Here is a 24,713-nt window from a genome sequence, read left to right as displayed (position 1 = left end):
AGATCTCTATCGGTTGAACCTCTATGTCAAGGATTCAGTTAATCCCGTATGTTGTTCCCTTTGTCCTTCGGTATGTTACTTGCCCGAGATTCGATCGTCGATATCTCTATACCTAGTTCAGTCTCGTTATCGGCAAGTCTCTTTACTTGTTCCGTAATACAATATCTCGTTACTAGCTTGCAAGGCTTGTTGTGATGTTGTATTACCGAGTGGGCCCCGAGATACCTCTCCATCACACGGAGTGACAAATCCCAGTCTTGATCCACGCCAACCCAACAGAAACCTTCACAGATACCTGTAGAGCACCTTTATAGTCACCCAGTAATGTTGCGACGTTTGATACACACAAGGTATTCCTTCGGTGTCCGGGAGTTGCATGATCTCATGGTCATAGGAACACTTACATTGACATGTAGAAAACAGTAGCAATAAACTGTCACGATCATATGCTACGTTTATAGTTTGGGTCTTGTCCATCACATCATTCTTCTAATGATGTGATCCCGTTATCAAGTGACAACACTTGTCTATGGCCAAGAAACCTTGGCCATCTTTGATCAACGAGCTAGTCAACTAGAGGCTCACTAGGGACAATGTGTTGTCTATGTATCCACACATTTATTTGAGTTTCCAATCAATACAATTCTCATATGGATAATAAACGATTATCATGAACAAGGAAATATAATAATAACCAATTTATTATTGCCTCTCGGACATATTTCCAACATCTTCATGTCAACAAGAGGAGACCTGTCAAGATTTTCATTTGTAAGGAAAGAACGAACGAAATCAAAACCAATCTTCAAAATAATAGACTAATGGAGGGCAATACCGATATAAATTCACCTTCAATATGATTAAATAAAATGTCAACTCCTCAACACTAACTAGAAAAAATGGAGACATTGGGTCCGTTGGCTTAAACCTCTCGAAGGGGTAAAATATGCAATTCATGTGGACTGTAAATCTGAGCCACATGACACACTTCATGATCTATCGCTTCAGCAAAATAGCATTCAAATAATGACATTTTACCCTATCATAGGCTGTCATCATATCAAGTTTGACATCATACAAGTAGTTCTTTTTGCGGGAAATCCAATTTGGCTACCGGGAGCATTTGCTCTTGCGTGTGAAAAATAATTTTTTAAATGTCAAAAAAAATTCCAACAACATTTTTATTCATTTATAGTCACATTCAATGTTACCTGTAAATTTTTAGACAAAAAAGGCTAAATATTTTGGCCCGTGCAAGAATAACAAATTTGAACATCAAATGTTACCCTCAAATGTCACCCAAATTTGCTATTTTCATCGACGATAAACTACTCCTTCGTTTCGTATGAAAATTATCAAGTATGCTTGTCGCACTAACACAGACATTCACAAAAAAGATTCAAGTTTTTTTGGAAACATTTCACCATTTTTTGTGGTACTGTTCATCCGGGAGCAAATGCTCCCGGAAGCCAAAACACCCTCCTTTTTTTCTACCTTATTCTCATCAAATGGACACTTTCAAAAGCTACGGGCACATTATCGTTGATAACACACCTGGGAACATAAACACACTGGTCTTATCCCATAATCACATTCCCCCATTCTGTCAAATCATAATCACTTTCCTAACAAATTTATAAGGCATGTGGCAAAGAGAGATGCGACGATATTGGGTTATGAGTTGTGGGTGTTGTACCTTTCACATGAGGGTAATGGAAGTGTCGGAGGAGTGAAGATATGACCAGCAACTCAAATTATTGCAAGCAACTAGCACAATGTCCGTGCGTTGCTACGAAACTATAAAATACGAGGAGTTAGGTTACTCACTTAAGAAATTGTCAAAATACGTTGGCGTCATGTGGAATTTGCTCGCGGTTAATAAAAATACCACAAAAGATCACGCGTCAGGCATTGGAGAATCTTAAGTGACCATGGTCCTTTGCATACACAATATTTTGAATGTTGAAACACATAAGAATATACATTGATAAGTTGAGTGCACAAGGTCGTGGATCAGGTAGGAGGATAAGGTCTATCATCGTTTTGGAATTACAATCTATTCACTCTCTTATAATTTTGAATGTTGAAACTAAAAAAACTTGGCTAAGAAAGAAAGAAAAAACAAAAAAACAACATTATATTGAGTTGGAGTCGCATTTCTGCATTTGTTATCTGTGCCTAAGTGTTAGTCTCTCATAAATAGTACTGTATTATTTATTTGTGTTTGGTATAATATGTGAATATAAGTATATTTGTTTATTTATGTTCATGAAAGGTTGCTACTTTCAATATGGATGGGAGTGCATTTATTTATTGGTGAAAGTTGTTGGCCCCACATGTAAATTCATCATCAACTCCAACCTTTATAATTAACTAGCACAATGCCCGTGCGTTGTTACGAAGCCATAATAAACAAGGAATTACCACTGGCTTAGGAGATCATCATAAGATGATGTTGTCTTGCGGCTGTTGCAAGGTTCACCATTAAGAGAGAGCGCGAACATAACAAAAGACCATGTTGCAGTTGCTAAAGAGTCTCAAGCGACCATAGTAGGTCCTTCACAAGATTTATAGTGAGATACATTTTGAATGGAACATAGGAGAATGAGCATGAGTAAGTTAAATCGCTGCATTGCATTGAATTTGTTTGCCCTCTTCTGCTATGACATGGAACCGAACGAATTGGTTGGGAGAAACTAAAATGACGACCATGATTTTGAATTCGAGGCATACTTGCATTTATAATTTGTGTGAAGAATGTTATTCTCGTATTAGGATAGCAGTGTATTTGTTTATTTGAGATATGTCTTACCTAGTAAAAGTAACATTTGTTTATTTGAGATAGGTCTTACCTAGTAAAAGTAACATTTGTTTATTTATATCTCTTAAAAGGTTGCTAGTCCCACATGTGGGTAGTGCATTTGTTTATTTGTGTAGTCCACGTGTAAACTCATCACGGACTCCAACCTTTATAAGTAGGAAAGATTATTAATTATTAATTATTGTAAGCAATACCGCATCTGTTGGGGGGTCTATAAGGCACACATATATTTTTAGAATAATTTTAACCACTAATTTGGTCAACAAAATTTTAGTTATATGGCACAAAATGATCCAACTATATACACATTTTAGTGAAGTTTCCCATGATATAACTTTTGTAAGGCGTGACTATTTTCTTGACCAAATTAATGGCTATTTTTTCTTAAAATTTGTGCGAGCCTAATAAATTTGAACAAAGTGAGTATGAAAATAATATATTTGGGTCAAACCTAAATCTTTACGAGCAGGAAAGGTATTTCAGTTATGTTAGTATTTATCAGGACATCACTATCTTTGATACTCACCACAAACTATATTTCTCAAAATTTGATATTAAAGTAACACTACATGCTTTGATGCTGTACGAGAAGTTTTCTCACGCCATTTTAGGTCTAACAGAAGTTAGAAATCAAGTCTTCCACGTTTTTTGATCTGTACATTGAGACAAATGCTGAGTGTTTGAGTAGAGAGTGGTTGAAGGAAAGTAAGGTGTAGTGACCGACGTAGATGATGAGACAATCATAGTTCAAGGACAGAGGCTTGACGGCCTCCTTCGCGACAAGGTGCAGACGAAGTTGACAAATGCATCTTGGATTTGCACTTTTTTTGTTTCTTCGATCTGGTTAGCTCACAGGCTAGAGATGTGATCACAACCGCGTACAAGATGTGGCAGCAACGGAGGTTTTGGGGTTAGGGTTTTTGCGGTAAGGGCAATGTGGGGTCAAGGAGGAAGTTCTTTAAAAAAAAGAAAACTCGAGTAGGAATGGTTTTTCAGGCCTAGGAACAAGTGCTGCCCTCAGTGGGCCAGATCTATGTGCTTTATTGGGCTGCTGGGAGGGAGAGAACACGGGCCACAAAGCAATGGCATCCCAGCCCATCCGGTAAACCCACATGTCAGTGTCACACTCGGGCACGGTATCCTCTAATCCCTTTCACCATCCTCCAAACCAAAAGAAATTCCGCAAAACCCTAACCTGTCAGGGACACTCTGCTCTCGCCGTGCTCCGCAACGTCCAAGCAAGCGCCGGCGCGCGGCCCCGGCGGCGCGACCACCCGTACCACCCGATCTCTCACCATGGAGAAGGTAATCCCGGTCTCATCCGCTCCCATTGATGGATCTCTCTGCTCGCGCGCCTCTGATTCGAGTTTTGCTGGCCTCGTGCAGCCCGTGGCGCAGGCACCGGAGAAGGCGGCGTCAGAGGAGAAGGTTTGTGCGGAAGTCGCCGCGACGGCTGTCCAATTTTGCGTTCTGTTTATTATCAGCGGCTCATCCGATTTCTGTCTTCTCTCGTTTGGTGGTGATGCGAGCAGCTGCTTGACGACAAGGAGCTAGAGCTAGAGCGGGAGCGGAAACTGAAGAAAGAGCAGAAGGTATGCTTGCCCGAGATCCGTGTGAACTTGCTCTCGTGAGTTTGGTCCTTGTGCTGTTGTTCGCTTTGCCAATTATATCGTTAATTGGCAGTTCGCCCGAATTGGTTATTGAAATGTGTTGATCTGTGAATTTTACCAATGTTAGAAACCAGTTCAGTGCTAAGTTAAAATTATTTCTTATTTTCTTATGTGTATGGGAAAAGATTCCTTACGGGGTTGAGTGTTCTGCTTGCAGGCAAGAGAGAAGGAGGAGAAAAAGCTCAAGGCAAAGCAAAAGGAGGCTGCCAGGCTTCAGGTATCAACGTTTTTAAATGAGTTTGGTGCTGAAATGCCTGGTGGAGATCCTTTTGTGCTAATTTGGTCTTCTGTAGGCTCAAGCAACTTCTGATGGACCTAAGAAAAGTGAGAAGAAGCAAAAGAAGAAGGCTGCGGATGATGAAAACCCCGAAGATTTCATTGATCCTGAGACCCCTAGTGGGCAGAAGAAATCGCTTGCACCTCAAATGGCTAAGCAGTATAGCCCAAGTACAGTGGAAAAATCGTAAGATGCTAGTCTGCCTTTCTCGTATTTGTAATTCATTTACCATCTGAAACGCCTAGCTAAACTGAATACTTTTTCCCCCCACAATGTAGGTGGTATGCCTGGTGGGAGTCAGCAGGATATTTCGGGGCAGACCCTGCAAGCTCAAAACCACCCTTTGTTATAGTAAGTGACCCACTTCTTATGAGCTTCATGCAAGATGTGCACTGTGAGCTGGGTTAGCGTACTGGCATCTTATGGGATCACTAGTTTTTTTTTACAAATGTGGATTTGGATTTCCTTCCAGCAAAAGTACTAAGCTATTTCATTTCAGGTTCTACCACCTCCGAATGTGACTGGAGCGCTTCATATTGGTCATGCACTTACAGTGGCTATAGAGGTGCCATTTTTATGCTTGTAGAGATGTGAGACCTATTTGCCATTCCCTGGTCATTCACGAGATATTTTAAGCTCTTTGCTTTTATTTTGTTCCACCAATGCAGGACGCTATGATACGGTGGAGGAGAATGTCGGGATATAATGCTCTGTGGGTCCCAGGAGTGGACCATGCTGGCATTGCTACACAGGTTTGTATGTTGGACTTGATTCACTATCACCTGAAGTTCATCTTGTGAATGACATACGCATATAGTACAGTTGAGTTCCACATATCTTCTTTGGTGGCACTTGCTGTCACTCAACTTATGAAAAAATACCATGTTTGCTGTTGGTTTGCCACCACTAAAATAAAGCTGCCAACAGGGGTTTTAGGTCCTGTTAGTATATGTATAAATGTTTGTAATATTAGCAAAAATATTTGGAACACTATTTCCAGAGACCAGATATTTCTTACCGTGTTACTGCCTGACTTGCAATTTTGCATGCACCAAAGTAGAAGAAATGATCACATGGATATTTTAGTTTTGGCAGAATGATGTACTTTCTCTTTTCCAGACTTTCCTTCTCCCTTTTTGCAAATGAAACTAAATCTTGTATGTTGTTGCCAAATGTAGTTATTTTGTATTGACTTCAACCCGCATTATATTCTACACCCTCTGTTTCTAAATATAAGATGTTTTGGCAGTTTAAATTAAACTGCCAAAACGTCTTACATTTAGGAATAGAGGTAGTATGAACTAAGCTAGCACTGTAGATTATGTACCTTGAATTTTCATTTTTTTGGACTTCACATTATGGATAGCTGAATACTTCAGCGCCACGCAGTTTTAGTACCGAATTTGTTTTAATAATCTGTTCTCCTAAGCCAGGTTGTAGTTGAAAAGAAGCTAATGCGTGAAAGGAAGCTGACAAGGCATGACATAGGCCGTGACAAATTTATATCTGAAGTAAGCACCTATTCCTCTTAATACATGCTTATGTTTGTTGTTTTTCTCCTGTGTCAGATCATAATTCATTTAATCATCACCTTTATACTACGGAATATTAGTAATCGGGCTCAACATCCGATGCATTCATGAAAATTACAGAGAGCATAGCTTAATGCTGGGCTTAATTTGATTCCATTGTGGTAATATTTTTCTTGCTTATTCTATTTTTTGTCATCATCCACCGGTCAGGTTCTGAAATGGAAAGATCAGTACGGTGGCACCATATTGGGTCAATTACGTAGGCTTGGGGCTTCGCTTGATTGGTCCCGTGAGGTAAAATTCCTACTTTCTTTAGTTGAAAAAGAAGCACACACACTTGTTCTATTTTACTCTTTTATTTCTTACTCTGAAATTACCAACTTAATCTTAACTCATGCATCAGTGTTTCACAATGGATGATCAACGATCGAAAGCTGTAACCGAAGCATTTGTTAGGTTGCACAAAGATGGCCTAGTTTACAGGTTAGTTTCCTCTCCTGTTGCTGTAACTGTTAGCATTTTTTTAACTATCATCTCTATGTCATTCAACGTCCGACCTAGTTTTCTTACCTCCTATATATGATTTGGTCCTTTACAGGGACTACCGCCTTGTGAATTGGGACTGCACACTTTTAACAGCAATATCTGACATAGAGGTTAATAAAGCTTATTATATTGTCTATACTGTACAGTTTGATTCCACACCCATGACTAAGATCTTATTGAAAATGCTGTTTCCTCAGGTGGATCATCTAGAGCTTAAAGAGGAAACTATGTTGAAGGTCCCTGGTTACAGCAGTCCTGTACAGTTTGGTGTGTTGATATCCTTTGCCTATCCTCTTGAAGAAGGACTCGGTGAAATTATTGTCGCAACAACAAGAATTGAAACAATGCTCGGTGATACGGCAATAGCTGTTCATCCTGAGGATAAAAGGTATAAACATCTGCATGGAAAGCATGCCATTCACCCATTCAATGGCCGAAAACTCAAAATAATCTGCGATGCTGTGCTAGTGGATCCCACTTTTGGTACTGGGGCTGTCAAGGTATGCACTGAAGGATGCCTAGGACCGATTTAATCTATTTTTTTTGCTTCAGTTTACCTTGTTGAACCTTCTGCATACCCCCCCCCCCTCTCAGCTTTTATTGTCGTGTACTTGTTTTGCAGATTACACCTGCCCATGATCCAAATGACTTTGAGGTTGGAAAACGACACAACCTAGAGTTCATCAATATCTTCACAGATGATGGGAAGATAAACAGCAATGGAGGTGCACAATTTGAAGGAATGCCAAGATTTGCTGCTCGGGTTGCAGTTATTGATGCACTGAAGGAAAAGGTATTACTGGTTCCATTTAGCTATTGGTGCATAACGTTTATGATGTAGTATTGAAGAATGGTTGTGGGTTATTGTGCTAGATTAGTATAAATTTAGGTGATGGCATACAAAGAGAGACTATACAGTGAAATATCATGAACTATGTAGTGTAATATTCATATTTCTATTTTGCTAACCCTTACTACAATTTTTTTTTGGAACTTGCCAGTCTTAAACAATATTTATTCTTGTATAAACATTTCTACCTCTTACATGGATTGTCCTTCACCCGTTTTTATTAATCTAGTTAATGAGTCTCTCAGTACAGTGTCTTTTTATGGGAAATATGTGTTTTGGTAGTTTATGTATATGTTGCTTCAAGGCTTCTTCATGTTATCCCATTTTGGTTGGGTATATCCATGGTAATGGATTCTCATTTCTTATTAGAAATATAATTTGCATGCCTGTGGAATCCAGTGACCAACTATTTACCTTCACTTGCTATTTAATCACTTTAGCCTGATCTTTGTCTTTTTCTGCCTTCTCCAGTTTATTTCATTTGGATTTAATTAAGTAGTTCTGAATTTTGAACTAACAATGTTTTATTCTGCCAATTAAGGGATTGTACAAGGACACAAAAAAGAATGAAATGAATTTGGGAATTTGTTCAAGAAGTAATGATGTAGTGGAACCTATGATAAAGCCCCAATGGTTTGTTAATTGCCATACGATGGCAAAGGCAGGTCTTGATGCTGTAAGATCCAAAAAAATTGAGATTATTCCGCAACAATATGAACAAGACTGGTACAGGTATCTTCTTTTGCCTAGTTAAGTGCCACCTCCTGCAGACTTCAGATCAGAGTAATGAAATATCAGGAAACATGATCCATCCACCATTCTTGCAGATGGCTGGAAAATATACGCGATTGGTGTGTTTCAAGGCAGCTCTGGTGGGGACATCGTGTACCTGCGTGGTATGTGACACTAGAAGATGAACAATTGAGTGATCTGGGATCAAACAATGACCGTTGGATAGTCGCAAGGAATGAATGTGATGCAATGCTTGAGGCACAGAAAAAGTATCCGGGGAAGAAATTCCAGTTAAATCAAGATCCTGACGTTTTGGATACTTGGTTTTCATCTGGTCTCTTCCCATTGACAGTGCTTGGTTGGCCAGATGATACTGCTGATCTTCGTGCTTTCTACCCTACTTCAGTACTTGAAACTGGACTTGATATTCTCTTCTTCTGGGTGGCACGTATGGTGATGATGGGTATGCAACTTGGTGGTGATGTGCCATTTCAGAAGGTAACGATAGAAATGTTTTTTTCTGCCAAACTAATTGTATTCTACAGTTCTAATAGTCCATTATACATAATAATCTAATTCCTTATGAGCACTCTTTAGCTGATAGCTACCTCTTCCTTCTGTCTCCATAGGCCTGGACATAGTGAAACTGTGCTTTAGTGTAGCAATTTAGCTATGCCCAAATGTCCAAAACTGAAGCATTCTACTCTCTCTGTAACATAATATAAGACGTTTTTTGACACTACCATAGTGTCAGTGTCAAAAAACGTCTTATATTATGTTGGAGTACATTTGATATTGGCAGTGCATAAGCACCATTGTTTGACAAAATCATGCATTATAAATTCTACAGACATTTGCTGAATGGATTAATGGACTAGTCCATTGTGCACTATTCGCTGCTCTGCTATTTGTCTCTACATGCCATTCCAGTGTTGTCCTGATTGAACTCTGAAGATAGGTTACTCGAGGCAATCTACCTTAAACCTTGGTTGTTGGAGTATGTGAATGTTACGGACAAGGTTCAGTTCAAACAATGGGAGCGTAATTGTTTGACAATATAGTGCAATATAAGTTCCCCAGATACTCGTCGGAGAAATTTCCGCCCTTTTTCAATTATTATTCCGCGATCTGTCATTTATGTCAACGGGTCATCTTCCTTCATGGACTCTTTCTTAGTTAATTTTGAACATAGGTTACATTTCTGTCATCATCATCCTTTGTCATATTGTACTGTATGCTTGATTGAGACTATCATGTAGTGTTAAATGCTTAAACTCATTAACTTACCCTTTTCTTTTCTGGATGTAAGGTGCTTCTCTTTAAAGTCCGAAACTACTTATTTAACCAACCATATTGAGCTTCAACTCTTTTCTAATCTACCCTAGTTGAAGATATGCTTTAATTATCTCGCATCCTGGGTCATGATTGCACCATCTTCTGCAGGTGTATTTGCATCCTATGATCCGGGATGCACATGGCCGCAAAATGTCCAAGTCACTTGGTAATGTTGTTGATCCCCTCGAGGTGATAAATGGTACGACACTTGAAGATCTCCTCAAACGTTTGGAAGAAGGCAACCTGGATCAAAATGAGTTAAGTGTTGCAAGAGAAGGGAAGAAGAAAGATTTTCCTGATGGCATCGCTGAATGTGGCACCGATGCACTCCGTTTCGCACTGATTTCTTACACTTCTCAGGTTATAGTCACACCCATTTGAGTTTCTGGTGTAGTACTAAGCTTCCAATTCATCTTTTTATAGAATCTCTCTTGTTTTGCAGTCTGACAAGATAAATCTTGATATCAAGAGGGTTGTTGGATATCGCCAATGGTGCAATAAATTGTGGAATGCCATTCGTTTTGCAATGGGCAAGCTTGGTGATCATTATACTCCACCAGCAACCATTGTTGTGTCTTCAATGCCCCCGGTCTGCAAATGGATACTCTCGGTACTTAACAAGGCTATTGGCAAGACTGTGACCTCATTAGAAGCATACAAGTTCGCTGATGCAACATCTGCTATTTACTCATGGTGGCAATACCAGCTATGTGATGTATTTATAGAAGCTGTAAAACCTTACTTCTTCAATGACTCTCACGAGTTCGATTCAGCAAGAGCTGCTTGTAGAGATGCCCTATGGGTGTGCCTTGACAATGGTTTGCGTCTGCTCCACCCATTCATGCCTTATGTAACAGAAGAACTCTGGCAACGTCTTCCTCAGCCCAAAGATTCTTGCAGAAAAAATTCCATTATGATATCAGAATATCCATCTATTGTTAAGGTAATATACTCATGTCTAACGGAAGACTTTAAATACAGAGAACTTCATGTTGCAATATCCTTTTCTTATAGTGGAAAACAATTGTTCTTTATGACAGGAATGGGCGGATGATAAACTTGAAAGTGAAATTGGTATTATCTTGGATACTGTGAACAAACTAAGATCTCTGAAGCCAACGACAGATACAAATGAAAGGTCGTGTACCTGGGCCTTGTGTTCACAATGTACTGTGTATATGGTTGCTTGATTCTTGTTCTACAGTTGGCTTGCCAAATCGACATCTTATTTCTTATCTTTTCATGAACAGGCGACCTGCTTTTGCACTTTGTCGAGGCGAAGATATTGCTGCCACTGTTCAGTGCTATCAATCTCTAGTGGTGTCTCTTTCTTCTGTATCGTCGCTTAAGGTTTTGCCTTGCATTTTCTTCGTTGTATTATGTGTTTTATTATCTGAAAACTTCCTTTACGGGTCCAATGATTTGGTAAAACGTGGAGTGGAGCATATCATCTCAAGTGACTGTCTATCGCTGAATAATCAATTTTCGTAGTTATTGTCACTGATTTGATGTTGGACAATTTCCAGATCCTGGCAGAGAGTGATGAAACTCCACCTGACTGTTCAACTGCTGTTGTAAACAAAGACCTATCCGTATACCTTCAGCTTCAAGGGGCTCTAAATGCGGAAGTGGAGCTCGAAAAGCTAAGGAAAAAGAGGGATGAAATCCAAAAGTAAGCCTTCTTACGCCATGCTGTCTAATTGTTCTCCCGCTAAAGATCTGCATGTATGATTGTCATTGTCAATCCCACTGTATCAGCTGTAACATGGTTTCTTGTTATCCATACGCGCAGGTTACAGCATGCCCTGTCTCAGAAGATGGAAGCGTCCGGTTACAGAGAGAAGGCTCCCCCCAGTGTCCAAGAGGAGGACATGAGGAAGCTCACCGCCTTTTTCGAGCAACTGCGGGTCATCGGTGAGGCTGAGAAGAAACTAGATGCGTAATCTGGCAGTGCTTTTGAGTCGGCTCTCTGTTTCTATTGGGACCTACTGGCATTTTTGTTTGGAAGTTGATACTGCACCGTTTTTTTTGCGGATGGTGGTGATGTCACATTTATAGAAAATTCAAATGGGACAATGAAACTCCAGTTTCTCACAATTGCCTTACGTTTGTAAATGATGTTGATCTGTGAGTGTTGAGTGTCCACTTCAAAAGCAACTTCTCTGAAATGACTTATACTTGGCCTTGAGGGTTCCACTTCAAAAGCAACTTCTCTGAAATGACTTATACTTCCTCCGTAAACTAATATACAAGCATTTAGAATACTATTTTATAGTAATCTAAACAATCTTATATTAGTTTACGGATGGAATAGGTGGTAGAGGGCGTATTATCCATGTCAAATGACCCCCTCCTGACGTAAAGGTTCAATTTTTTCAGTGGGCAAGTCTGACAGCCCCTCCTGACGTAAAGGTTCAATTTTTTCAATGGGCAAGTCTCACAGCCGTAGAATAATTGTTTGCAAACATTTGCATCATCATCTTGCATCATGTTAAATTCAATTTAATTTGAAATGGGAATGATCAAACCCTAGCATCAAATAAAATTCAAATAGGTTCAACCAAATTATTTTCAATGAACCCAAAATGGTCTTTAAAAATGTTCACCCTTTTTGATAAATGTTGGCAACAATATACCAGGGATGATCCACTTTTATCAAAATCTTTTAGCATTTTAACTAAATCAGCAAAGTTGCTGAAAATGGCAAATAACAGATTATAATGATTCTAGTTGTTTCATTTTCTTGTAATTATTGTGGGCCATAGAAATAATATTTATAAACCCCAGTAATTATTTCACGGTTATGGACTTTAGAATTTTTGCCTAAACAAATAATAACAGAGACCAGAAATTAGAAAGAAATAAAATAAAACAGAAGGAGCTTACCTTGCGCAGCCCACCTAGAGGGCCCAACCCACCAGGGCACTCGCGTCTTCTTCCTCGTGCCATAAAGCACAAGAGAAGCTCGCAATGGCGCCCGCAGCCTCGTGCCACACCGGCTGCAGCCTGCCTGCTTTCCGAGGCCAGCGTGACGACGGGGATAGACTCCCGAGAGCCGGTTCGAGCTGCCTCATCCATTCCTCCCCCTTCCCTCTCTCTCGCCCTCTCCCCACCATGGCCGAGCGCCATCGTCGCCGCCGACTGCTGCCACTAGCTTCGCCGAGGCCTCCCGACGTGTCCCCCAGCTCTGTCGTGCTCCTCCCCATATCGACGCGAGAGGAATCGAGCCCGTACGCCCAGGATCGAAGCCATCGAGCTCCTCCTCGTCGCCGGTGACCGCCGGATGTCGTCGACGATTCGCTTCGTCGAGAGGCTCCCCGAGCCTGTCGTTGCCTCTGCTAGAACCGGGGCGAGCCACTGCTCCATCTCCCCTACCCCCGTTGCCCCAAGCGCCCTCTAGCTAGCTGCCTGTCGGACCCGAGACCTCCCCACCGTCGGCCATGTCGCCGTCGTGGATGCATTTGCCGCAGCTCGCGCTTGAGCGTGTCATCGTGTTCGCATTGCTCCGAGGAGTCAAACGCACCCAGTAGTTGGTCCTCCCGTGCCTGTAGCGTAGCCACCGTTGTTGCCCGAACTCCGACCGCCGTGGATGAGCTCGCCGCCGTCACCTCAGGCAACCCTAGCTCCTCCCCTTAGCCTCAATCGACGAAGAAGACACTCACGAGCACGCAGGTGTCCTCCGCCGCTCAAAAGGTCACCGGAGACGCTGTCCCGATCATCATCGCCACGTGTGGACGTCGCCAACGTTCAGCCGCCGGTGGGATGATGTGGCCCGGCTATTAGGGCCTAACTGCCCTGCTAATTAACCACATAGTCACTCATAGTGGGCCCAGACCCCTAATTAGTAATAAAAGGTTAAATTAAATTTTGTTTAGTGCGTGTGTCAATGACACAAGGGACCCACATGTCAGTTTGACCCTCGCCAGATCTATTTGTTGGAAATATGCCCTAGAGGCAATAATAATTTGATTATTATTATATTTCCTTATTCATGATAATCGTTTGTCATCCATGCTAGAATTGTATTCATTGGAAACTCAAATACATGTGTGGATACATAGACAACACACTGTCCCTAGTGAGCCTCTAAAGGACTAGCTCGTTGATCAAAGATGGTCAAGGTTTCCTCGCCATAGACATGAGATGTCGTTTGATAACGGGATCACATCATTAGGAGAATGATGTGATGGACAAGACCCAAACTATGAACGTAGCATATGATCGTGTTAGTTTATTGCTACTGTTTTCTGCATGTAAATGTATCTATTCCTATAACCATGAGATCATGCAACTCTCGGATACCGGAGGAATAACTTGTGTGTATCAAACGTCACAAAGTAACTGGGTGACTATAAATGTGCTCTACAGGTATCTCTGAAGTTGTCTGTTGGGTTGGCGTGAATCGAGAATGAGATTTGTCACTCTTTTTAACGGAGAGGTATCTCTAGGGCCCACTCGGTAATACAACATCATAATGAGCTTGCAAACAATGTGACTAAGGAGTTAGTCACGGGATCTTGTATTATGGAACGAGTAAATAGACTTGCCGGTAACGAGATTAAACTAGGTATGGAGATACCAACGATCGAATTTCGTGCAAGTAACACACCGATGGACAAAGGGAACAATATACGAGATTGATTGAATCCTTGACATCGTGGTTTGACCGATAAAGATCTTCGTAGAATATGTAGGAGCCAATATGGACATCCAGGTCCCGCTATTGGTTATTGGCCAGAGAGTGTCTCGATCATGTCTGCATAGTTCTCGAACCTGCACAGTCTGCACACTTAAGTTTTGGTGATGATTTGGTATTAATGAGTTATGCCTGGTAGTAATCTAAAGTTGTTCGGAGTCCCGGATGAGATCCCAGACGTCACGAGGAGCTCCGGAATGGTCCGCAGGTAAAGATTTATATACGGGAAGTCATATTTTGGCTATCGGAAAAGTTTCGGGTTTTTCCGGTATTGTACGGGGAAGCTTCTAGAAGGTTCCGGAAACTTCCGAAAGAGTCCGGAAGTCCACTAAGGATTCTACCACGTCCCAAGGGTTTGCATGGGCTGAGGGGAGACATCGTGGCCTTATTGGGCCAAGCACGCAAGTCACTCAAGGCCCATGCAGTTGGGAAATGTGGAAAGTCCACCTTTGTATGAAAGGGAAGGAAGGGGACTAGGATTCCACCTCCTCCCCCCTTAGCTGCGACCTAGGGCTTGGAGGGGATGTTCCCCACGCCCCTCGACCTATATATAGAGAGTAGGGGGCGCCCCAAGAGCACACATGAAGCCCTTGGCGTCCCTCTCTCTCCCTAGATCGTTTTCTCCTCCGTTTGCGGTTTCGATAGCGCTAGGTGTAACCCTGCCGAGATAGCACCACCACAACCGCCACCACTCCATCGTGTTGTCGTATAACTCATCTACTACTCCGCCTTCGCTCGCTAGATCGAGGAGGCGGAGACGTCATCGAGTTGTACGTGTGCTGAACGTGGAGGTGTCGTCCGTTTGACGCTCGATCGGGAGTTCTAGGGACGGATCATGATTGGACCGCTAAGACGTACCACTACATCAACCGCGTTCTTTAATGCTTCCGCTTAGCAATCTATAAGGATATGTAGATACAATCTCTCCTCTCTAGATGGTCATCACCATGGATAGATCTTGTGTGCGCGTAGGAATTTTTTTGTTTCCCATGCGTCGTTCCCCAACAGTGGCATCATGAGCTAGGTCTATGCATAGATGACATCTTAAGTAGAACACAAAGGAGTTTGTGGGCGTTGATATTCAAACTGCTACCCTCCTTAGTATTTTCTTGATTCGACGGTATTGTTGGATGAAGCGTCCCGAACCAACATTACTTGTACGCTTATGAGAGACCAGTTTCATCGAATAACATGCCACTTGTTGCATAAAGATAACTAGTTGGTGTATGTTTCTTCAACTTTAGTTGAATCCGATTTGACCGAGGTGGTCCTTGGATAAGGTCAAATAGCAACTTGCATATCACCGTTGTGGTTTTGCGTAAGTAAGATGCGATCATACTAGATACCCAAAGCAGCCACGTAAACACATGCAACAACAAATTAGAGGACGTCTAACTTATTTTACATGGTATTTTGTGATGTGATATGGCCAAAGACATGATATATTTGATGTATGAGATGATCATGTTGAAATAGTTAAATATCAACTTGCACGTCGATGCTACGGCAACCGGCAGGAGCCATAGGGTTGTCTTTAATTATTTTGCGCTTGATGATGCTTTGCTTTATTGCTAGACAATAGCTTTAGTAGTAATAGCATAGTTAGCGCGACAACCTCGATGGCAACACAATGATGTAGATCATGGTGTGGCGCCAGTGACGATGGAGATCATGCTGGTGCTTTGGTGATGGAGATCAAGAAGCACAAGTTCATGGCCATGTCATGTCACTTATGATCTGCATGTGATGTTAAACCTTTTATGCACCTTATTTTGCTTAGGACGATGGTAGCATTATAAGGTGATCCCTCACTAAAATTTCAAGATGAAATTATTTTCTCCTCGAGTGTGCACCATTGCGGAAGTTCGTCGTTTCAAGACACCACGTGATGATCAGGTGTGATAGACTCTACGTTCACATACAACAGGTGTAAGACCGTTTTGCACACGCAGAGCACTCAGTTAAAATTGACGAGCCTAGCATGTACAGATATGGCCTTGGAATACAAGAGACGGAAAGGTCGAACACGAGTCATAAAGTAGTTATGATCAACATAGAGATGTTCGCCATTGAAGCCAACTCATCTCACGTGATGATCGAACTTGGGTTGGTGGATTTGGATCATGTACCACTCGAATGACCAGAGGGGTGTCAATTTGAGTGGGAGTTCTTAAGTAATATGATTAATGGAACTCATTATCATGAACATAGTCAAAATATCTATGCAAATTATGTCGTAGATGATTAGCTTGTGCTGTAGCTGCCCTGTCTTTGATATGTTCATAGAGAAAACTAAGTTGAAATATGATAGTAGCGATTATGCGGACTGGATCCATAAACTAAGGATTGTCCTCATTGCTGCACAGAAGGCTTATGTCCTTCATATTGGTATAAAACACATGAAGAAGCTCCATGCTGATGGATCTTTGGACTCACTCGCTTTTGAATCGTTTGAGACATGCGAACCATGCATGTTGGTGTAAACGCATGAATAAACTCCATGTAGATGGATCATTTGGACTCACTTGATTTTGAATCACTTGAGACATGCAAATCATGCCACATGGGCAAGATGACTGAAGGCCTCATTTTTCCAGTGAGATGGAACGAGCAAGTGACTTGTTGGAAATAATACATTTTGATTTATGCAGTCCAATGAGTGCTGAGGCACGCAGTTGATATCGTTATGTTCTTACTTCATTGATGATTTGAGTAGATACATGTGTGTTTGCTTGATGAATCATAAGTCTGAAATATTGAAAAGTTCAAGCAATTTCAGAGTGAAGTTCAAGATCGTCGTGACAAGAGGATAATATGTCTACGATGTGATCATGGAGGTAAATATATATATCTGAGTTGCAAGTTTGGTATACATTTAAGACAATGTGAAAATTATTTCACAACTCATGCCACCTGGAACACCATAGTGTGATGGTGTGTCTGAACATCATAGCCGCGCCCTATTGGATATGGTGCATGCTGTGATGTCTCTTATCAAATTGCCACTATTGTTTTGGGGTTAGGCATTAGAGACAACCACATTCACTTTAAATAGGGCACCACGTAATTCCATTGAGATGACACCGTATGAACTATGATTTGGAGAAACCTAAGGTGTCGTTTCTTAAAGTTTGAGGCTACGATGCTTATGTCAAAAGGCTTCAGCCTCATAAGCTCAAACCCAAAGTGGATAAATGCATCTTCATAGATACCTAAAACAGTTGGGTATACCTCCTATCTCAGATCCAAAAGAAAAATGTTTGTTTCTAGAAACGAGTCCTTTCTTGAGGAAGAGTTTATCTCAAATTAATTGAATGGGAGGATGGTGGAACTTGATGAGGTTATTGAACTATCACTTCGACCTAAGAGTAGAAGGGCGCAGGAATTTTTTCCTGTGGCGTCTACACCAGTTGAAGTGGAAGCTGATAATGGTGATCATGAAGCTTCGGATCAAGTTACTACCAAACCTCGTAGGTCGACAAGGACACATACTGCTCCAGAGTGGTACGGTAATCCTGTCTTGAAGGTCATGTTGCTGGACAACAATGAACCTACGAGCTATGGAGAAGCGATGGTGGCCCCGGATTCCGACAAATGGCTGGAGGCCATGAAATCCGAGATAGGATCCATGAATGAAAACAAAGTGTGGACTTTGGAAGAACTACTTGATAGTCGAAAGACTATTAGGTACATATGGATCTTTAAAAGGAAGACAGACGATGATGGTAAATGTCACCATTAAGAAAGCTCAACTTGTCGAAAAGATGTATCCCACAAGTTCAAGGAGTTGACTACGATGAGACTTTCTCACCCGTAGCGATGCTAAAGTCTGTTGGAATTATGTTAGTAGTTTCTGCATTTTTCAATCATGAAATCTGGTACATGGATGTCAAAACATTATTTCCTTGACCGTTTCCTTGAGTAAAGGTTGTATGTGATACAACCAGAAGGTTTTGTCGATCCTAAGGATGCTAACAAGTATGCAAGCTCCAGCGATCCTTCTATGGACTGGAGCAAGCATCTCGGAGTTGGAATATACGCTTTGATGAGATGATCAAAGCTTTTGGGTTTATACAAAGTTTATGAGAAACTTGTATTTCCAAGAAAGTGAGTGGGAGCACTGTAGATTTTATGATGAGTACTGTGGTTGACATATTGTTGATCGGAAATGATGTAGAATTTATCGAAAGCATATATGGTTGTTTGAAAAGAGTTTTTGAAAGGAGAAGTGGATTGAGCTACTTGAACATTGAGCATCAAGATCTATAGAGATAGATCAAGACGCTTGATATAACTTTCAATGAATACATACCTTGACAAGATTTTGAAGGAGTTCAAAATGGATCCGTCAAAGAAGGAGTTCTTGACTGTAATATAAGGTGTGAATTTGAGTAAGACTCAAAGCCCGACCACGATAGAAGAAAGAGAAAGGACGAATGTCGTCCCCTATGCCTTAGCCGTAGGCTCTATAGTATGCCATGCTGTGTACCGCACCTAATGTGTGTCTTGCCATGAGTTTGTCAAGGGGCACAAAGAGTGATTCAAGAATGAATCACTGAACAACGGTCAAAGTTATCCTTAGTAACTAGTGGACTAAGGAATTTTTCTTGATTATGGAGGTGATAAAAGAGTTCGTCGTAAAGGGTTACGTCGATGCAAGCTTTGACACTAATCCGGATAACTCTTAGTAGTAAACCAGATTCATATACAAGAGCAGTCATTTGGAATAGTTCCAAATGGCGCGTGGTAGCAGCATCTACAGGATGACATAGAGATTTGTAAAGCACACACGGATCTGAAAGGTTTAGACCCGTTGACTAAAAAACTCTCTCATAAACAAGACATGATCAAACCCTAGAATTGTATGGGTGTTAGACTCTTTACAATCACAAAGTAATGTGAACTAGATCATTGAATCTAGTGCAAGTGAGAGACTGTTCGAAATATGCCCTAGAGGCAATAATAAATTGGTTATTATTATATTTCCTTGTTCATGATAATCGTTTATTATCCATGCTAGAATTGTATTGATTGGAACTCAAATACATGTGTGGATACATAGACAACACACTGTCTAAAGGACTAGCTCGTTGATCAAAGATGGTTAAGGTTTCCTAGCCATAGACATGAGATGTCGTTTGATAACGAGATCACATCATTAGGAGAATGATGTGATGGACAAGAACCAAACTATGAACGTAGCATATGACCGTGTTAGTTTATTGCTACTATTTTATGCATGTCAATGTATGTGTTCCTATGACCATGAGATCATGCAACTCTCAGACACCGGAGGAATACCTTGTGTGTATCAAGCGTCACAACGTAACTGGGTGACTATAAAGGTGCTCTACAGGTATCTCCGAAGTTGTCTGTCGGGTTGGCGTGAATCGAGAATGGGATTTGTCACTCTGTTTAACGGAGAGGTATCTTTAGGGCCCACTCGGTAATACAATATCATAATTAGCTTGCAAGGAATGTGACTAAGGAGTTAGTCACGGGATCTTGTATTATGGAACGAGTAAATAGACTTGATGGTAACGAGATTGAAGTAGGTATGGAGATACCAACGATTGAATCTCGGGCAAGTAACATACCGATGGACAAAGGAAACAGTATATGGGATTGATTAAATCCTTGACATCGTGGTTCGACCGATAAAGATCTTTGTACAATATGTAGGAGCCAATATGGACATCCAAGTCCCACTATTGGTTATTGGCCGGAGATTGTCTCGGTCATGTCTGCATAGTTCTCGAACCCGCAGGATGTGCAAACTTAAGGTTTGGTGATGATTTGGTATTAATGAGTTATCTGTGGTAGTAACCTAAAGTTGTTCAGAGTCCCAGATAAGATCCCGTACGTCATGAGGAGCTCCAAAATGGTCCGGAGGTAAAGATTTATATATGGGAAGTCATATTTTGGCTACTAGAAAAGTTTCGGATTTTTACGGTATTGTACCAGGAAGCTTCTAGAAGGTTCCAGAAACTTCTGGAGGAGTCCGGAAGTCCACCAAGGGTTCTACCACGTCCCAAGGGTTTGCATGGTCCGAGGGGAGACATCGTGGCCTTATTGGGCCAAGCGCATAAGTCCCTCAAGGCCCATGCAGTTGGGAAAGGTGGAAAGACCACCTTTGTATGGAAGGGAAGAAAGGCGACTAGGATTCCACCTCCTCCCCCCTTAGCTGCGACCTAGGGCTTTGGAGGGGCTGTTCCCAAGCCCCCTTGACCTATATATAGAGAGTAGGGGGTGACCCAAGAGCACACAAGAAGCTCTTGGCGCCCCTCTCTCTCCCTAGATCGTTTTCTCCTCCGTTTGCGATTTTGATAGCGCTAGGTGTAACCCTGCCGAGATAGCACCACCACAACCGCCACCACTCCATTGTGTTGCCGGAGAAATCATCTACTACTCCGCCCTCGCTCGCTGGATCGAGGAGGCGGATACGTCATCGAGTTGTACGTGTGCTGAACGCGGAGGTGCCGTCCATTCAACGCTTGATCATGAGTTCGTGGGACGGATCGTGATTGGATCGCGAAGACGTACCACTACATCAACTGCGTTCTTTAACGCTTACGCTTAGCGATCACCATGGATAGATCTTGTGTGCACGTAGGGATTTTTTTGTTCCCTCATGCGTCTCAAACGTATCTATAATTTTTGATGGTTTCACGCTGTTATCTTGTCTTCTTTGGTTGTTTTATGTACCTTTTATATCTTTTTTGGGACTAACTTATTAATTCAGCGCCAAGTGCCAGTTCCTGTTTTTTCCGTGTTTTTGTCTCTTTTCAGATCTGATTTTGGAACGGATTCCAAACGGAAGAAAGACCCCGAAATGATTTTTTCCCGAACGAAAGAAGACCAGGGAGCCTTTGGGCCAATCCAGGTGGGATCCAGGGATCCCACAAGCTCCCACCACGCCACCAGGGGGGAGGCGGCGGTGGGCAAGCTTGTGGCCACCCTGGCCGCCCCCTGACCTAGGTCTTTGGCCTATAAATTCCCAAATATTCCGCAAAAAATCAGGGGAGCCTCGAAAATACTTTTCCGTCGCCGCAAGCTTCCGTTTCCACGAGATCTCATCTGGAGACCCTTCCCAGTGCCCTGCCGGAGGGGACTTTGGAGTTGGAGGGCTTCTTCATCATCATCATCGCCCCTCCAATGACTCGTGAGTAGTTCACTTCAGACCTACGGATCCATAGTTAGTAGCTAGATGGCTTCTTCTCTCTCTTGGATCTTCAATACAAATTTCTACATGATCTTCATGGAGATCTATCCGATGTAATCTTCTTTGGCGGTGTGTTTGTCGAGATCCGATGAATTGTGGATTTGTGATGAGATTATCTGTGATATATATTTGAGTCTTTGCTGATTTCTTATATGCATAATTTGATATCCTTGTAAGTCTCTCCGAGTCTTGGGTTTTGTTTGGCCAACTAGATCTATGATTCTTGCAATGGGAGAAGTGCTTGGTTTTGGGTTCTACCATGTGGTGACCTTTCCCAGTGACAATAGGGGCAGCAAGGCACCCATCAAGTAGTTGCCATCAAGGGTAAAAATATGGGGTTTTTATCATTGGTTTGAGATTATCCCTCTACATCATGTCATCTTGCTTAAGGCGTTACTCTGTTCTTATGGACTTAATACACTAGATGAATGCTGGACAGCGGTCGACGTGTGGAGTAATAGTAGTAGATGCAGAAAGTATCGGTCTACTTGTTTCGGACGCGATGCCTATAGAAATAATCATTGCATAGATATCGTCACGACTTTGCGCGGTTCTATCAATTGCTTGACAGTAATTTGTTCACCCACCGTCTACTTGCTTTCATGAGAGAAGCCACTAGTAAACACTACGGCCCCCGGGTCTATTCACATCCATCGTTTACACCTCCGCTTTTACTTTGCTTGTTACTTTGTTGCTTTCAGTTCTCACTTGGCAAACAATCTATAAGGGATTGACAACCCCTTCATAGCGTTGGGTGCAAGCTTTTGTGTTTGTGCAGGATCTTGAGATACTCTTCCGCCGGATTGATACCTTGGTTCTCAAACTGAGGGAAATACTTACCATCGTTGTGCTACATCACCCTTTCCGCTTCGAGGGAACACAAACGCAAGGATCCAAGGCCACGGGGAAAATCCTTTGCATACTTTCCTAGGAAGTCCCTTAAGGCGTAGCCGCAGCTGAAGGATTCCTCGTGCCGTCAACACAACTATTTCTGGCGCCGTTGCAAGGGATACACATCAAACATCACAAGTATTACTCGCGCCGTTGTCGGGGATACACAGCAAACATCAGAAGTATTTCTGGCGCCGTTGCCGGGGAGGAGAAATCAAGATCTATCCAAGTAGGTCTCATAAACTCTTCTCTTGCATTTACTTTTGTTGCCAGTTGCCTCTCGTTTTCCTCTCCCCCACTTCACATTTGTCGTTTTCATTCGCCTTTTGCCTTCGCCGTTTTCTTTTGCCTTTGCCAGTTTTCTTGCTTGCTTGTGTGCTTGTTTGGTTGTTGAAGTCATCATGGCTGAAAACACCAAACTTTGCGAATTCTCAAGCACTAATAATAATGATTTTAGTAGTACTCCGATTGCTCCCGCCACTAGTGTGGAATCGTATGAAATCAACGCAGCGTTGCTGAATCTTGTTATGAAAGAGCAATTCTTTGGCCTTCCTAGTGAAGATGCCGCATCCCATCTCAATACCTTCACTGAGCTTTGTGATATGCAAAAGAAAAGAGATGTGGATAATGACGTGATTAATTTGAAACTTTTTCCTTTCTCGTTGCGAGATCGCGCAAAAACTTGGTTTTATTCTTTGCCTAAAAATAGTATCGATTCTTGGGATAGGTGCAAAGATGCTTACATATCCAAGTATTTTCCGCCGGCTAAGATCCTCTCCTTACGTAACGATATCATGAATTTCAAGCAACTTGATCATGAACACGTTGCACAATCTTGAGAGAGGATGAAGCTTATGATTAGAAATTGTCCCGCTCATGGCTTGAGTTTGTGGATGATTATACAAATCTTTTACGCTGGCTTGAATTTTGCTTCTCGCAATATCTTGGACTCCGCCTCAGGTGGAACGTTCATGGAAATCATGTTAGGAGACGCTACAAAACTCCTAGAAAATATCATGACCAACTACTCTTAGTGGCACACTGAAAGGTCGCCTGCTAGCAAAAAGGTGCACGCTATAGAAGAGATTAACTCGCTTAGTGCTAAGATGGACGAGTTGATGAATTTGGTTGCTAGTAGAAACGCTACCGTAGATCCTAATGACATGCAACTATCTTCTTTGATTGAGAGTAGCAACGCTACTTTGGACGTGAATTTTGTTGGTAGGAACAATTTTGGCAACAACAATGCTTTTAGAGGAAACTATGTTCCTAGGCCTTTTCCTAGTAACTCCTCTAACAATTATGGCAATTCCTACAGCAGCACTTATGGAAATCACAACAAATTACCCTTTGATTTAGAGAGTAATATCAAAGAGTTCATCAACTCTCAAAAGATTTTCAATGGGTCCATAGAGGAAAAACTACTCAAAATAGACGATTTGGCTAAGAGCGTTGATAGGATGTCTTGTGATATTGATGCTTTGAAAGTTAGATGGGCTCCTCCCAAGGTCAACTTGGATGAAACTTTGAAAGCTATGCGTATCTCCATGAATGAGAGCAAAGAAAGAACCGCCCAAATTCGTGCTAGACATGAATGGTTTAAAAGGGTGCGTTCTAGTGATGGAAATCGCGAAGATCTTAAAGTGCTTTGTGTGTCTCCTCTTGAATCTTTGATTTCGCATGTCAAACCTACTTATGGAGGGGCTGGATATGAATCCACTTTGGTTGAAAAATGCCCCAATGATTCGGAGTCCACCTATCTTGATGATAAACGTGTGGAGAGTGGAGTAGAAGAAGTCAAAATTTTGGGTAGTAATGAAACTCCCACTTTGGATTTCAAGGAATTCAATTATGATAATTGCTCCTTGTTTGAATGCATTTCTTTGATCAATCCATTGCAAACTCTCCACATGCTTATAGCCAAAGCAAAGCCTTTACCGCGCATATCGTAGATGCTATGATGAAATCTCTTCAAGAGAAGCTCGAACTAGAAGTCTCTATACCTAGCAAAATTCATGATGAGTGGGAACCTACTATCAAAATCAAGATAAAAAACTATGAGTGCAATGCTTTGTGTGATTTGGGTGCTAGTGTTTCCGCGATTCCAAAGTCTTTATGTGATATTCTTGGTTTTCATGAGA

At 41.7% G+C, this 24,713-nt stretch overlaps 1 protein-coding gene across 2 annotated transcripts; it reads left to right on the top strand.

Moving 5' to 3' along the window:
• The first annotated feature begins 3,988 nt into the window (after positions 1-3,988).
• Positions 3,989-11,967, top strand: LOC123442992 (valine--tRNA ligase, mitochondrial 1-like). 2 transcript variants are annotated; one of them, XM_045119198.1, is made up of 22 exons: positions 3,989-4,126; positions 4,208-4,249; positions 4,354-4,413; positions 4,649-4,708; positions 4,785-4,954; positions 5,047-5,119; positions 5,268-5,333; positions 5,437-5,520; positions 6,202-6,279; positions 6,511-6,594; positions 6,704-6,783; positions 6,899-6,956; positions 7,044-7,346; positions 7,469-7,639; positions 8,238-8,428; positions 8,524-8,926; positions 9,872-10,123; positions 10,206-10,706; positions 10,804-10,901; positions 11,014-11,113; positions 11,290-11,435; positions 11,556-11,967. In XM_045119198.1, the coding sequence occupies exons 1-22, from the start codon at positions 4,118-4,120 to the stop codon at positions 11,704-11,706; spliced, it is 3,180 nt and encodes a 1,059-aa protein (XP_044975133.1). In that variant the 5' UTR covers positions 3,989-4,117; the 3' UTR covers positions 11,707-11,967. The 2 variants fall into 2 exon arrangements, with proteins under 2 accessions (XP_044975133.1, XP_044975132.1); XM_045119197.1 differs by having other exon boundaries at positions 3,989-4,249.
• Positions 11,968-24,713: the final 12,746 nt, after the last annotated feature.

The sequence above is a fragment of the Hordeum vulgare genome, chromosome 3H (assembly GCF_904849725.1).
Source record: "Hordeum vulgare subsp. vulgare chromosome 3H, MorexV3_pseudomolecules_assembly, whole genome shotgun sequence".
In the NCBI taxonomy this organism is placed as follows: Eukaryota; Viridiplantae; Streptophyta; class Magnoliopsida; order Poales; family Poaceae; genus Hordeum; species Hordeum vulgare.
The sequence above is the reverse complement of the archived record's forward strand: the minus strand, read 5'-3'. Positions and strand labels throughout refer to the sequence as shown.